General features: G+C 40.7%; 3 protein-coding genes across 3 annotated transcripts; 1 reads left to right on the top strand and 2 right to left on the bottom strand.

The window, feature by feature from the left end:
• Window positions 1-299: 299 nt before the first annotated feature.
• On the bottom strand, window positions 300-4,608 carry mettl13 (methyltransferase 13, eEF1A lysine and N-terminal methyltransferase). The gene is made up of 9 exons (XM_061737096.1): window positions 4,387-4,608; window positions 3,964-4,236; window positions 2,695-3,169; window positions 2,327-2,526; window positions 2,026-2,215; window positions 1,435-1,599; window positions 1,083-1,295; window positions 858-989; window positions 300-729 (listed from the first exon to the last, which is right to left on the bottom strand). Exons 1-9 carry the CDS (start codon window positions 4,537-4,539, stop codon window positions 446-448), a joined length of 2,085 nt encoding a protein of 694 aa, XP_061593080.1. The 5' UTR covers window positions 4,540-4,608; the 3' UTR covers window positions 300-445.
• A 146-nt stretch (window positions 4,609-4,754) lies between these two features.
• On the top strand, window positions 4,755-6,856 carry itpa (inosine triphosphatase (nucleoside triphosphate pyrophosphatase)). The gene is made up of 9 exons (XM_061737095.1): window positions 4,755-4,849; window positions 5,045-5,102; window positions 5,188-5,252; window positions 5,343-5,416; window positions 5,499-5,530; window positions 5,805-5,917; window positions 6,012-6,088; window positions 6,281-6,424; window positions 6,502-6,856. The coding sequence occupies exons 1-8, from the start codon at window positions 4,787-4,789 to the stop codon at window positions 6,411-6,413; spliced, it is 615 nt and encodes a 204-aa protein (XP_061593079.1). The 5' UTR covers window positions 4,755-4,786; the 3' UTR covers window positions 6,414-6,424; window positions 6,502-6,856.
• A 3,994-nt stretch (window positions 6,857-10,850) lies between these two features.
• Window positions 10,851-13,402, bottom strand: rangrf (RAN guanine nucleotide release factor). The gene is made up of 2 exons (XM_061737094.1): window positions 13,082-13,402; window positions 10,851-12,120 (listed from the first exon to the last, which is right to left on the bottom strand). The coding sequence occupies exons 1-2, from the start codon at window positions 13,279-13,281 to the stop codon at window positions 11,754-11,756; spliced, it is 567 nt and encodes a 188-aa protein (XP_061593078.1). The 5' UTR covers window positions 13,282-13,402; the 3' UTR covers window positions 10,851-11,753.
• Between the last annotated feature and the right edge of the window lie 415 nt (window positions 13,403-13,817).

Raw genomic sequence — 13,817 nt, 5'->3', positions numbered from 1 at the left:
CCAATTACCAGACACCTCAAATTCACTCAATCTTCTGGTCTGCAGCTATTTAAAACCCCCCACATTGCCCGCCGAGAGTGGGTAGGGCACCACGGCAGCCTTATAAAAGCTGCAACTAGAGCCAAGGGGTGTGCATTCATCTACTGTAAATAACGCGGCTGCATTCTTCCACGTTGAGAGAGTGCTGTGTACAATGCACTGGAAAACAGAAGCAAATGAAAGAGAAACTAAAGGATACATTGACTTGTGATATGACGCAATAATAACAAAGCATGATTTACTTTCTTTTTTTAATATATATTTTTGTGTATTTTAAATTGTTTGTACATTGCATTGATTGAAAAGCCAAACCACCTGTTCTCCACTATATGGTTTCACACACACTTCAGAGACAGTTTAAAAAAAAAAAAAAATCTAGCCCCTCCAGCTGAACACCAAACAAAGTTTACTCCACTTTAAGTTCTTTTAACAACTCTGCAATGTCTATATGTGGCTTGCGGTTGGGTTCAGTCGTGTTAGAGCACAGTGCACTCTGCAGATTTGTGGCTGCTTGCTTCAAGGATGGAAGGATGTGGGCGGCATCCTTTTCTCCACGAGAGCACAGGAGAACTTCGTTGACCTCCTCGGCAATCTTTCGCGAGAACACGGTAGGAAACACACTGCTCAGGCGCTCAAGGACATTCTTCCTCAGGGCTGGGTCACGGCACACAAGGTTCAAAATGAATAGACCTGGCAGGGATATATAAAGGGGGTGTGGCAGGGGGAAATATTGAAAGCGAATTAAATGCAACTGCATCAAAATGTAAGGTGCATGTTTTAAATATCAGAAATAATATACATTATGAATTAATCTGTACCTTGGGGAGTCAGCAAGTTACAAACTTTCTGCAGGAAGGGAGTTTCCACAAAGGCAGCAGGGGGACAACTCATACCTAATGAGCTGTCCTTATTGTCTACGTCGAACATAACAGCATCAAACAAATGGCCACCTATGCAGAAAGAAGCATTTACATGTTGGTGTTAATATATTCACCTGTGAAGCCTTACCTTTATTTGCTTTATCTCTTTTTTTTGCCACCAACCTTCTTTCTCCAGGGCACAGATGCGGTCCAGGCCATCCCCAACAGTGACGGTCAAGCGATTGTCTGGTCTGAATCCAAACCATTCCTTTGCCACTTCCAGCACAACAGGGTCTAGTTCCACAGCTTCAACGGTTACACCGGGAACAAAGTCCCGCAAAAACTGAGGCAAGGCTCCTCCACCAAGCCCCACCAGGAGCACCGACACTGGGACATCTTATGGGAAAGATCGAGAGGTATGTTATAAACATAAGTAAATAGAAAGAGTTTGCAGAGTTCAGGCTTAACTACCAAAGGTTCTGCTTGTGGTTATCATCATCTACCACACTGACAAGTTTGTAGAGAACTCACACACCTTTGTTCTGTGGCATTCCCACCCCAAGCATAGCAAGGCCAGCCACCATGACCTCGTGGTGAGCACAGCAGAGGAAGCCACTGTCCACAGACAGAGAAACTGACGATGAAACAGGAACGGCCATTGCCTTGGCCTTCTTTTTGTTCTTTTTCTTGTGACTTGACGCTGCAGAGACACAAATCCTCACTTATTTTACATTGTAATTAACTACATAAATATATGCTATAAAATTTTTATAACAAACATTTTTTTGTGCTTTTTTTCACTTTCTTAGATTGAGTTCTCAAAGACTCGGTGGTGTGTTCAGCTCCACTTTTGCATGCTACATTATGGCAGTGAGAAATGTATGCATGCATTTCCACAATGCTATCACACATTAATTACCATCTACTCCAGATGACTGAGGTTCATCACAATCCTTAAAACCCTTTATGGCCACCCCACATGTTATGGTCATATATGTATTGTGTACGAATTGTTGAAACTATACTGGTTAATGAATGATTCAAATGAGAAATAGATTAAAAAACTAAAAATTATGTTTTAGTATACTCAACAATAATAATAATAATAAAAATTAAAAAAAAAGACCTGTATTTAATGAGACAAGTCGGCTCTCTGATTGGACAAGAGCAGTGTTAGACAGGAACACAAGTCTGCGATAGACTTCTCCATCTTCTCCTCTGACGTTCTCCACACAATAATCTCCACTGAGCGGACTCACACCCCTGCTGACCTCCTCCCGCCAACCAAGATCACCTCCCACTGACAGAAATGGAACCTGGATAGGTACAGAGAGCTCATACACATTCAATAATCTGCATTTGTGTACCTTATTGTCTATTATTGTTTCAAAAAGCACCTAAAATAAGAAATAGCCAAGTGTACTTACCTGCTGATTGGCTGGCATACCCGGGGGAGCCAAGTCCATCACCACTGGCGAGAGCTCTGACTGGACTGCTTGCATATCCGTGTACTCCTGGTTTCTGTGCATCGCCACAATAACCAGGCGACGGAAGTTAGCACTGGCTGCCAGCTGCCTTCTGCCCTCACTGGAGCTGTAGAGCCAAGCTGTCTCACTCCCTCGAGGCACTAACAAACCAAAGTAAAACAGAGAAACAATAATCGCTAACCGACAACTGTAAGCACGGTACAAAGCAAAGGGATGTATTCATCCTGATCCACTCATTAATATTAGTAATGCTCATAAATTTCAGTTGTCAAATCGACTAGCCTGACTTGCAAGCATGATGCACTCACCGATAAATATGGCAAAATGGTTCGATCGTGGCACTTTGGCTGCTGGGGGACAGTCTTGCACTATGAGAGTGTATCGAGGGAGGCCAGTCTTGGCATGGCAGAGAGTGAGTGTGAGGTTTGAACTGGGGTCTGTGCTTGTGCGGAGCCTCTTCCTCAACACAGCATACGCCTGATGCTCTCTCACAGCCGACAACAGTTCGCACACTTGCACGTGCCTGACGGGGACTCCATCATCTCCAACGCACATCTCAAGAATGGGCGCGGGCATGGGCTGTCGGAACTTGGTGCACACAAGAACGAACACAGGCAGAGCGAAGGAGTCTTCTTCTTCTTCTGTCCCCCTTTTTACTTGAAGACAGTGGAGCCTTACTGCCCACCCAAGCTGAACGAATTGCTCCACAGCCAACTTAATCACACTCTCTTGAGCCAGAGTCACACAGACATACCGTCCCCCGACACTAAGCACACGGCTCACCTGCAAAACACAACATTACTACAATTAGAAACAAATACAAGCATGCACACTAGTGTTGTCCCGATCGATCGGGCCCGATCAAGGCATTTTCAAAACATCAGTATCGCCCCAAAAAAGTATCGGGACATACCTAGTTATTAATGTTTTTAATATATATTAAATCGTTTTATATATCGTTGAATTTAACGTCACTTCCGGCTGGCGGCCGAAGTGACGAAGTAAGCGAAATTAACATGGTTTACATGTTTGAATTGTGAAATTTTATATATTTTCATGTTGCATTAAAATGCTGCTATTAATTTCATGCCATTCAGAATGTTGCACTAAGGTTAAGCCAAAAAGTATTTTAATTTTCTTGTGTTTGTGAGTTTGACTGGATGTCATTCAACTACCTCTTTTGAAGTTAAATGTATTTATTTTTGTTATTGCACTATTCTGCACTTTTTGTTTTGTTTTACAATTTCATGTTTTTTTGTTGCACCAGTGCTGATAAGCTTTTTTGAAATATATGTCCATGTTGTTCTCAAATGGACAATAAAACAAACTTGGGATAATTTAGTTTTAGTCCTCTTTTTTTTTTTAGATTCATTGCTAAAATGTATCTGATCGGGAAAAAGTATCGGAAATGTATCGGGAACCAAAAAAAGTGATCGGATCGGGAAAAATCGGGATCGGCAGACACTCAAACTCAAGTGATCGGGATCGGATCGGGAGCTAAAAAATCCTGATCGGGACACCCCTAATGCACACTAAAGACATGTTCTCTCAATCTGTCAAATCATCTGGTTTCTTACCTCGCTGAGCATCTTCCTGGCCAGAGCTCCCTCCTCTTCAGAAGCCATGGCATCCAGAGTGCCCTTGTCCAGAGCAGCCTGGTAGCTGGCATCCTCATATGGGGTTTGGGTGGCATCCACCTGATGGAAGCTGAGACCTGGCCTGCGCTCTGCATTCCGCTGGTTCATGTGGGTCACCACGGTCTCACTTATGTCAATGTTAGTCAGATGTTTGTAGCCCACATCATACAGCTGTTCACTGAGCTCAGAGTTGCCACAACCCACCACCAGCACCTTAGGGACAGAGACAAGGCAAAGATAGACTCACCCGGATCAAGTTATTACTATTAGTAATTACATGCATGAAACAAGGAACCTGGAAACAGGTTGATGTGGTACTAAATGCCCCTCATCCCGTGACATATCTGCAGCATTGACACGAACCTTGTCTTGCACTTTGATGTATTTATGCAGGACGCCGCACAGTTTGTTGTAGTCTCCATACCATTCAAACGCCTTCTCTCCGCGCTTCTTGAAGAATCTCTCCCAGTACTCCGCAGAGCTGAACTCCTCGGCCGTTCGAGGTAAAAGACTCATCGTTTCACTTATTCTCCGTTTTATTTTCCAGCACTGTTTTTGCTCCACATGGCACTTCGGACTCAGCTTTCTATCCGGACAAAAATTGATGTCAGCACCAGTCTGTGATTGGTGGATTTCTGATGGGCGGGGCTATTCTCTACGCGGTGATTGGTCGAGGCCCCTCGTGCCTGGTTCTGATTGGCCGCTGCTCAGACGGAAGTGCTTAGCGGGTCCTGCTGCGTCCATCCTCCGGCTGTCGGCCAGCATGGCGGTGCCCGCTGCAAGATCCGTGGTTTTCGTGACTGGAAACGCAAAGAAACTCGAAGAAGTAAGAATGTAAATCTAGTGTCTGGTAGCAAAATGTGTGATTACTGCAGGTTGGTTTGGTTTTGAGTTTTTTCTCTTGTGGCACTGCCTTAATGCCGTCCCACACTGGGTAGTAATGTAATCTTATTTTATTTCCCTCGAATCAAACTAAATATGTTTATGCTCTGATGTATTTATTTATGTGTAACTTTATTAGGTCATCCAAATCCTCGGAGACAAGTTTCCTCACAAACTAGTGTCAAGAAAGATCGATTGTAAGTATCAAAGCAGGCAGTGCATCAAGACAATATTATTTTATATGAAATGTCACATTGGCTCATACATCTATCCCTCACCCAGTGCCTGAATACCAGGGAGAGCCGGATGAGATTTCCATACAAAAGTGCAAGGAGGCTGCACAACAGGTACCTCAGATTGTTACTCCAAGTCAGTGTCTACACTTTTAAAGTGATGGAGAATCACAGAGTTAAACGTTTTGTTTTTTTTTCCTAAAGGTTGATGGACCAGTGATAGTAGAGGACACCTGTCTGTGCTTCAAAGCATTAGGGGGGCTGCCTGGTCCTTATATGTAGGTTCAGTTTTCATTCTCACTAAGCTTATTTAGCTCCAGCTGAGCAGTATATAACTGAACACCTATTTTGTTTTTAAAGCAAATGGTTTCTGGATAAACTCAAGCCAGAGGGTACGTTTAATATTGTGTGTGTGTGTGTGTGTGTGTGTGTGTGTGTGTGTGTGTGTGTGTGTGTGTGTGTGTGTGTGTGTGTGTGTGTGTGTGTGTGTGTGTGTGTGTGTGTGTGTGTGTGTGCGTGTGTGCGTGTGTGCGTGTGTGCGTGTGTGCGCGTGTGCGCGTGTGTGTGTGTGTGTGATAAAAGGAAAACAGTTAATTTGAACTGTGTTGAAAACTGTCATGTAAGCTGTGCATACATTCTGATGGTTTTTGTCCTGTTAAATTTTAGGTTTGTACAAACTCTTAGCTGGGTTTGAAGATAAATCAGCATGGGCTCTCTGCACGTTTGCATTCTGTGCTGGTAAAGATGAACCCGTGCAACTCTTCAGAGGGAAAACAGAGGTCAGAATCTGTATTTATTAGACGGTTTAAATGTATTGTGGTTTTTTTTTATTAACATATTTGCTCTTTATGTATGTATTTTTTTTTAAATTAGGGGACAATTGTGCAACCCAGGGGGCCTCGAGACTTTGGATGGGATCCTTGTTTCCAGCCAGACGGTTATGACAAAACGTAAGCGGGAAATTGTAGGAAGTCTGTTTACGCCACAAGGTGGAACCAGAGAATCCCACTCTGTCCGGATGCAATATTCAATATACCAAATCATGATTCTTTTTACCTGTGCAATAAAGTGCACAGCAGGCACATATTGCACAAATGACAGCATCTATAACTCACCACTGATAACTTCTTGCTTATCTGCAGCTATGCTGAACTGCCAAAAGAAGTCAAGAATTCCATCTCTCACCGTTACCGGGCGCTTGCTGCCCTGTCTGAGCACTTTTCACAAACCAGCAATACCCCACCACAGAGCAAGAAGAAGAAGCAGGAGGAGTGACTGTAAAAGAGGTGATGGAATATAATCCAAACTTGTGACCTCTGAAGTACTGTATAAGGCAACTGATTTAAATCCTTAATCTCCCCAGGTTGTCCGGCCAGAACAAATGATAGAAGCCGTCCGTTACACTCATGCCACTCTTTATTTATGGGTTTGATGATGTTTAGATTTATGATGAAGTTTTGGTTCCTAGAAATCAGAAGGAAATGACAATGACTGATCAAATAAACAGTAAAGGGCATGCAATCTAATAACAGAAATCCCATGTAAACAAAATGGAATAAACAAAGATGGTGTAAGGATTATCAATATGTCATAAAAATGTAATATAATTGGATACTTCGTATTTCTACATATACTTGTAGCATTTGAAGAGCTGCGGTGCTACATTCTATCTGTTTTCCTGCCATTTATTTTTAATAAACTTACCATAAAATGGTTAATGGTGTTTATTATTCTCAGGCAACAGCTCTTTTTGAGCATTGAAAATGTAATTATTTATATATATATATATATATATATATATATATATATATATATATATATATATATATATATATATATATATACATACACACACATCAACAGACTGGATGGAGAAAAAGTATGGCTATATACTATAGTTAGTTATATTTTTAGGCAGAGAACAATATATCTTTCAGACAATTTAAAAAACATAATGGAAATTGTTACGAGGCTTGTTTTGTCATTCTAAATGGCAAAACAGCTTTGTGACTCAGCTTCAGGGACTGACAAAGATAGATTTCGACAAGAGCATAATTCATAAAATGCGAAGCTCCAGGGTCCTGATGAGAGCAGCAGACCACTCTGCCTGTGCCAGAGGAAATGTTGCTCTGGCTGCAGTCCAGAGAGGGTGGGGTGGTGGTTTAAGAGGAGGAGAGGGCCCACACCACCACACAGCCCACAGTGATAACAGGAGAGGTAAATAGGTAATAAATGATCCCAGAACTTTAAGTCTCTGAGCAGGAACTACTCATCCACCGTGACTGATGCCTCCCAGGCGGACCGAAGATGTGGCACATGCAGACAAACGTGCCTGCTTTAAAAACCAGTTTAACAAATGTTGCTCTCACTCAAACTACCAAACGCTTCACCTGTTTTAGTGAACATAGTTATTTTTTCACCTGGTCATAAATTATTAAAATAAGTGAAAAGAAGGGGTGGAAAAGTTTTTAGCATTCAGTTGGATTTTCAACGGTCCTCCCTGAACATCTAATCTAAAAAGTTTAAAGGAAGACTGTTAGCTAAGAGGGATTTAAGATGCTCTCGAAATAAATGTTCTTGGTTTTTTGATTACTTTCTTACTGTAAAGTAAACTAAAAGGAATTATTTTCAGGTAGCAATATGGTTACTGCAGATGTCATACTCCGATTTCATATTTGTCTCTGATCCAATTAGCATGGGCCATCAACTTTTATTGGCCCATGCTCAATGTCACCAACAGTCAGAGTGCTACATCAGTCATCATGGGAAAACAATAGTGTTTTTATGTGACTAACTTATTCAAAGTTTAGCTAAGATAGTTTAGATTTAACTAATCCACACCAGTGGATCTACTGTTTTTGGCTTGTATTTGGCATGAGAGGAAACCTTGTTTTGTGGCAAATGGAAATATTCAAAACTTTCCGCTGGAGGGCAACTTGGAGAACAAGAGAAAAAAACCCAGCGCATGGGGAGAACACGCAAACTCAGAGACAGAAAAGCCCCATTATCAAATGAAACCACGACCCTTCTTACTGGTAGCAACTAGAAACATTTGAAACATTTCCAAGGAGCTAACAGCAACAATAATAAAACGTCCCCACATTGCCCTTAGAAAAAAGGGTATTTTCGGTTTCCAAACCAAAAAAAGAAAAAAAAATTGGTTTATGTTTAATTCTATTGACCTTAACTATTCTAAATAATACAAATCCTCAACTTCTTCACTTTTTTGTCTCCCAACACTTTTTATTGACGAGAACTACTTGAATCACTGATTATACACCATTGACAGTTTATTATTATCAAGGTTCTAATAATATTTTACTAAAACTATACGATCTGGTCAGATTGGCCCATTCACAGAACAACAATTAATCTAGGGTATTTTGAAAGTTTACATGCACAAAAGATCTGTAATGTATGATTTACCACCAAAATGTACTCAAAGTATGAGTGTACTACTCCAACAACAAGTGATGCATAAACATAGAAGCACTGTTAACCTTTTCATGTGGACAGATGTTCTGTATGGGTTTGAATGGTGTAGTTGCACATTAGCAACTTCAGTGGACATCAGAACATTATCCCACGTCCATTCTCTACACTGTATAATAAAAAGGATTTATCTCAGCTAACTACTTAAATCTTTGATGAGCATGTTGAATGATGGTTTTCTGTTTTTTTTTTGTTATCCTGTCAATAGATGAATGAATATAGCTCAGGGCTCAGAGCTTGATTGAGCTTGAGTATGGGACACATCATTAATAACCTCCTTAAACTTGAATATGGAAAAAAAACAAAACATAAATGAGTTTTGTTTGTCAGAAGTAAAATAATTGCATTTATTGGACAGTTTAAAAAAATCATTCACGCATGTACTGGTTAATATGATTTAAAAATACTATTATAGATGTCACATGAATGTAGTCCAATAGAAAAGTGAAATCAATGCAGTGGCATGAAATTAAACACATTTAGAGAGCAAGTATATTAATTAAATTCATTTAAATTAGAATAAATTGAATTAAATTAAATAGAAAATTAAACTTGAGTGAATTGCCTTCATAAAAATGCATAATTATATTTTTTACAGGAGGTCCATCTATGCTGGAATAGTCAGTTGGTCTTTAACCCTCTAATGCCTATATAAAATGGTAAAATAATAAAAATCCTCCCTTTTATTTGATTTTTATATGTATTGACATTAAAGAAATACCTCAACTGTTGTCTTTAACAGCTTCTAAATAACAATGTTTGTATTATTATTAATACATTGGATAATTGTATTTATTAATTCTCTTTTTTATTTTTTATTGAATTAAACTTTTTGGGGGAGGATGATGGGGGGGGGGTTGCAGATGTCTCATGCATCAAATGTGGTAAATCTGCCATTATACTGTTCAAAACAAACAGCATAGATTATAGTCATTAAATCACACGGTGTTGAACAAGTCATCATCCTCCGAGTACATGTGCATGGACAACAGCTTGTTGCTGAACCATAAATAATGATGATTACTTCTAAAATCGTATCATTTTGAATAGAAATTGGAAACATGTTTTTAAATCCTGGCAAAGGCCCACCTTGATAATGTTTGGAAAATTGTCTCCAGACATTAAGAGCTTTTTTTCCTGAAGTCACATCAAACCTGAAAGATGGGGTATTTTCAATTTTATGACAAATACAACCAGTAACTGCACGTTTGTCTCAGGTAGCCAGAAGGGGTTTCACCGTTGTGATGCTGTGGTTGTTGAAAGAATGTCTTACTCTGGAATCTCTGACAGGAAGGAATGCCTGACTTTATGAGATCTTAATCCGTCAAGATTGCACCAACGGAAGAAAAGGGTTTGATGTGGCTTTGGGGAGACAAGCTGTACTTTTATTTAACAACAGACTCCAGTTTTAAACATTTTTCCCCTTTCAGATAGTAGCATAGGGCCTCGGGGGTTGCTGTAGCTTATGAAGCAGAGCGGTGGACCTTCAGTTTGAAGGCTACTGGATCGAGCTGCAACTTCCACAGGCCACATTTCAAAGTACCTCTGGGTAAGGTATACAGAACTACAACATTACCCAAGAATCCCCCAAGGTTTGGCCCTTGTAAGTTACTTTGGATAATACACACATCTGCTAAATGGATGTAAGGTACTTGAAAACAGCTCAGGTTTCAACCTGTTTATCTTCAAATCTGAATAGACTGGTTTTACTGTCACGTAATAATTAATAGCACCTATTTCCTAAACCATAAATTTTGTGTCTAACTCACTGTTGAATGAAGTCTCTCCAAGGTTTTTAAAATTGTAGAATTTTTCCACCATGAGGCCACCGTTGTGAACGAAGGAAACAGTTGACTTAATACATATTCCTGCTGAGACCTTCATTGTTTACGACCAAAACCACGTTGCAGTGAAAACATTCAGGCCTCTGTACTACATCCTTTTTAACTTTTCCAAAGGCATGCCATGTATGGAGTCATCCTACACCCTTAACCACCTGACTTCTAGACTGGCCTTTGCCATTATTTATATTTTTATCGCCACCATATTGATAGAAATATGTTGATTTCAGCCACGGGGTGCAAGCTCCCCACCACTAACTAGATAGTCTAAAAGGGGGAGATTGTGATTTCCAGATATTTTTGATGTCTCACTCTGTCTTAGTGAACTATATTACCCCCACACACACACACACACACATTTATCAGATGGTTAGAGCTGAATAATTTATAATATTTTAATTCTGCAGTTCTCAAACTAGAATCTTAATACAACAAAAATGAATAAACATCTGGTCAGTGACAGTGATTGCTGCACAAATCATTATTACCCCTTACGCAGCAGGTGTCCTTATATGATATTGATCTCAAAAACAGATCGGCAAATAACTTGGTATAGTCGTTAAGAACTGAAATCAAAGCTTCTGTGGTAGCTTACACGAATTGAAGGATGCTCATCGATGTCTAAGGAGGGTATGTTGGTAGGGTGTTCTATTGATAGATGTAACCAATATACATGTATTCTTAAATGGGGTCCAGCATGCTTCGATTACCCTGACCAGGACCCCACATAGTGTGGAAATGTTGTTTTATGAAAGCTTATGAATACACCAATGTGTCAGTAAAAATCAAAGGCGTATGACAGGTAAAACATTTCATTGACATCCAAGTTTGAACAAGGGAATTGTGCACTTAATACATTTAACTGATCAAATAGATTCTATGTACTGACAAAAGAACAGGATTAAATTGCACAACTTTAATCATTCATTCCAGCAGACAGGAGGAGTGAGACTGAGATTAAGTCATGGACTATTTGGTCACATTGTATTTCTATTGACAGAATGAAGGAATTCCTATGCGTCAGGACAGCAGCAGCACTACCAGGCTGATTTATGGTTCCGCGTTACACCAACGCATAGCCTACGCCGTAGGGTACGCGGCGACGCGCACCGTACGCCGTACCCTATGGCGTAGGTTCTGCGTCAATTTAACGTATAACCATAAATCAGGCTTAATGTCTTTTGGGTTGTGACTCCCATCATACACACATGCTGTCTTGTTTGATCCTGGTGAACATCTGGGTCACAGAGAATAACAAATACTGAGTTCGGGGGTCCCGGTTCTAGCCGAACAGCCCGGGGTTGTGCAGGGTCAGGGTGTGCAGCACCCGCTGGAAGTCCTGCAGCGTCCACGGCTCCGTGTGCTCCGCGCTGCTGCTGCTGCTGGCGGGTCTGATGCTCTGCGGGTCGTTGAAGGTCACCAGCACCTCGGTGGAGAACTGCGGAAGGCGGAACACGCCCAGGTGGATTACCACCGTGTTCCTCGCCTCCTCGTTGAACTTGGACACCCGCTGCGTGCCCGTGCAGGTCCAGGCGCAGCTGCACTGGGCCAGGGACAGCTCTGCTCCGGGCAGAGCCGCCACCCCCGCCACCTCGCAGCAGCCCGCCGCTGCAGCCTGGTTGCTGCCCGCCAGGTCGTCAAAGTGGTACCTGGCAGAGGTGTCAAAAGTATTCACATTCATTACTCAGGTAGGAGTATAGATACTAGAGTTTAAAAATACTCCTGTAGAAGTTGAAGTATCAACTCAAGTTTTTTACTCAAGAAAAACTATAAAAGTACTGGTTTCAAAACTACTTACTACTTTTTAAACTACTTTTTAATCCTCATATTGTACATTTCTGTTTATTTCTGTTTATACATTTTACTTTATTCTATCTCTTAGTTTATCACCATATATTTGTTTGCTTTTATATTTTTATTTTTACTGTATTGCACCAATCACCACAACAAATTCCTTGTGTGTGTTAACAAACTTGGCAATAAACCCCCTTTCTGATTCTGATTCTGATTCTTAACGTATAAAAGTAAAAGTAATGTAAGGGGGAAAAAATCCATTAAGGACAAAAGCCATTGAAAATGAATGCATCTTAGTATAATGCAAATATATTAAAGAACCATATATGTGTAATATTGAGCATTAACATGTGTTTCAGAGAGCAGAAGATATGATGACTAGTTGCCTATAAGTATTGTAATGGTGCAAAAAGTCAAACTTCAGAGGCATGTTATCATTTATCCTAACCTTTATTGGAATGTACATCCAAGTTTAGTTGCAGGAATCTGATGTAAGAACAAAACTAGACAAGAACATCTGTGCCACAACCACAACCAAATTCACAATTTAACTGGATAGTTTTTTTTTTAAGGCCAAAATGAAATAGATTAACGAGGCTGTTTTTAAAATGTAAGGAGTAAAAAGTACAGATAATTGCGTGAAAATGTAAGAAGTAAAAAGTCGTCTGAAAAATAATTACTCCAGTGAAGTATAGACAACCAAAATGTCTACTTAAGTAAGGTAACGAAGTATTTGTACTTCGTTACTTGACACTTCTGGGGTGGCCCCCTGCTGCAGCAGCCTGGTTGCTGCCCGCCAGGTCGTCAATGGTGTACCTGGCGGCGTGCTGGTCGGCCACCTGGTGCTGGTACTCCACCAGCTCCACGACCAGGCTCTGGTCGGTGTGGGAGTGGGCGAACACCTCCTGGTTGTCCGGGATCTCCCGCAGCTCGCTGATGTCCGTGGCGTGCTGAGGGATCACGGCCGACAGAGCCCCCCCGAAGAGAGGCCGGCCGCTGCCCGCGGGGCTCTGCATCTCCCCGTATACGTACTCCAAGAAAGCAGATGTTAAAGTCCAACTTGAAACATCCTTCAACAACGTGCGGAGCTTCCAGCGTGTGTTGTTGTTTTCCGGTAAACTTTATTACTTCTTCTGGTCCTCTCTGGTGGCAACAGATGCGACAAAAAACTCTCTGCTGCCACCTACAGGCGAGTGGCGAGACCGACACTAATGACAGAGACGTTCTATGCAGAGTAGAGCATACAGGACTGTCTCAGAAAATTAGAATATTGTGATAAAGTTCTTTATTTTCTGTAATGCAATTAAAAAAAACAAAAATGTCATACATTCTGGATTCATTACAAATTAACTGAAATATTGCAAGCATTTTATTATTTTAATATTGCTGATTATGGTTTACAGTTTTAAGATTAAGATTCCCAGAATATTCTAATTTTTTGAGATAGGATATTTGAGTTTTCTTAAGCTGTAAGCCATGATCAGCAATATTAAAATAATAAAAGGCTTGCAATATATCAGTTGATTTGTAATGAATCCAGAATGTATGACAT

Source organism: Cololabis saira, chromosome 13 (assembly GCF_033807715.1).
Source record: "Cololabis saira isolate AMF1-May2022 chromosome 13, fColSai1.1, whole genome shotgun sequence".
NCBI classification, from domain to species: domain Eukaryota; kingdom Metazoa; phylum Chordata; class Actinopteri; order Beloniformes; family Belonidae; genus Cololabis; species Cololabis saira.
Note: the sequence above shows the minus strand (reverse complement) of the source record. Positions and strands in the feature narration are given on the sequence as shown.

Coding starts and splice junctions, on each gene's coding strand:
- mettl13 (XM_061737096.1), bottom strand. CDS start 4,539: ATGAGTCTTTTACCTCGAACGGCCGAGGAGTTCAGCTCTGCGGAGTAC. Junction 3,170..3,963: donor CCAGGAAGATGCTCAGCGAG/GTAAGAAACCAG, acceptor TGTGTTTTGCAG/GTGAGCCGTGTGCTTAGTGT. Junction 730..857: donor TAACTTGCTGACTCCCCAAG/GTACAGATTAAT, acceptor TATCCCTGCCAG/GTCTATTCATTTTGAACCTT.
- itpa (XM_061737095.1), top strand. CDS start 4,787: ATGGCGGTGCCCGCTGCAAGATCCGTGGTTTTCGTGACTGGAAACGCA. Junction 5,918..6,011: donor TCTTCAGAGGGAAAACAGAG/GTCAGAATCTGT, acceptor TTTTTAAATTAG/GGGACAATTGTGCAACCCAG. Junction 6,089..6,280: donor CCAGACGGTTATGACAAAAC/GTAAGCGGGAAA, acceptor GCTTATCTGCAG/CTATGCTGAACTGCCAAAAG.
- rangrf (XM_061737094.1), bottom strand. CDS start 13,281: ATGCAGAGCCCCGCGGGCAGCGGCCGGCCTCTCTTCGGGGGGGCTCTG. Junction 12,121..13,081: donor GCCGACCAGCACGCCGCCAG/GTACACCATTGA, acceptor CACCTCTGCCAG/GTACCACTTTGACGACCTGG.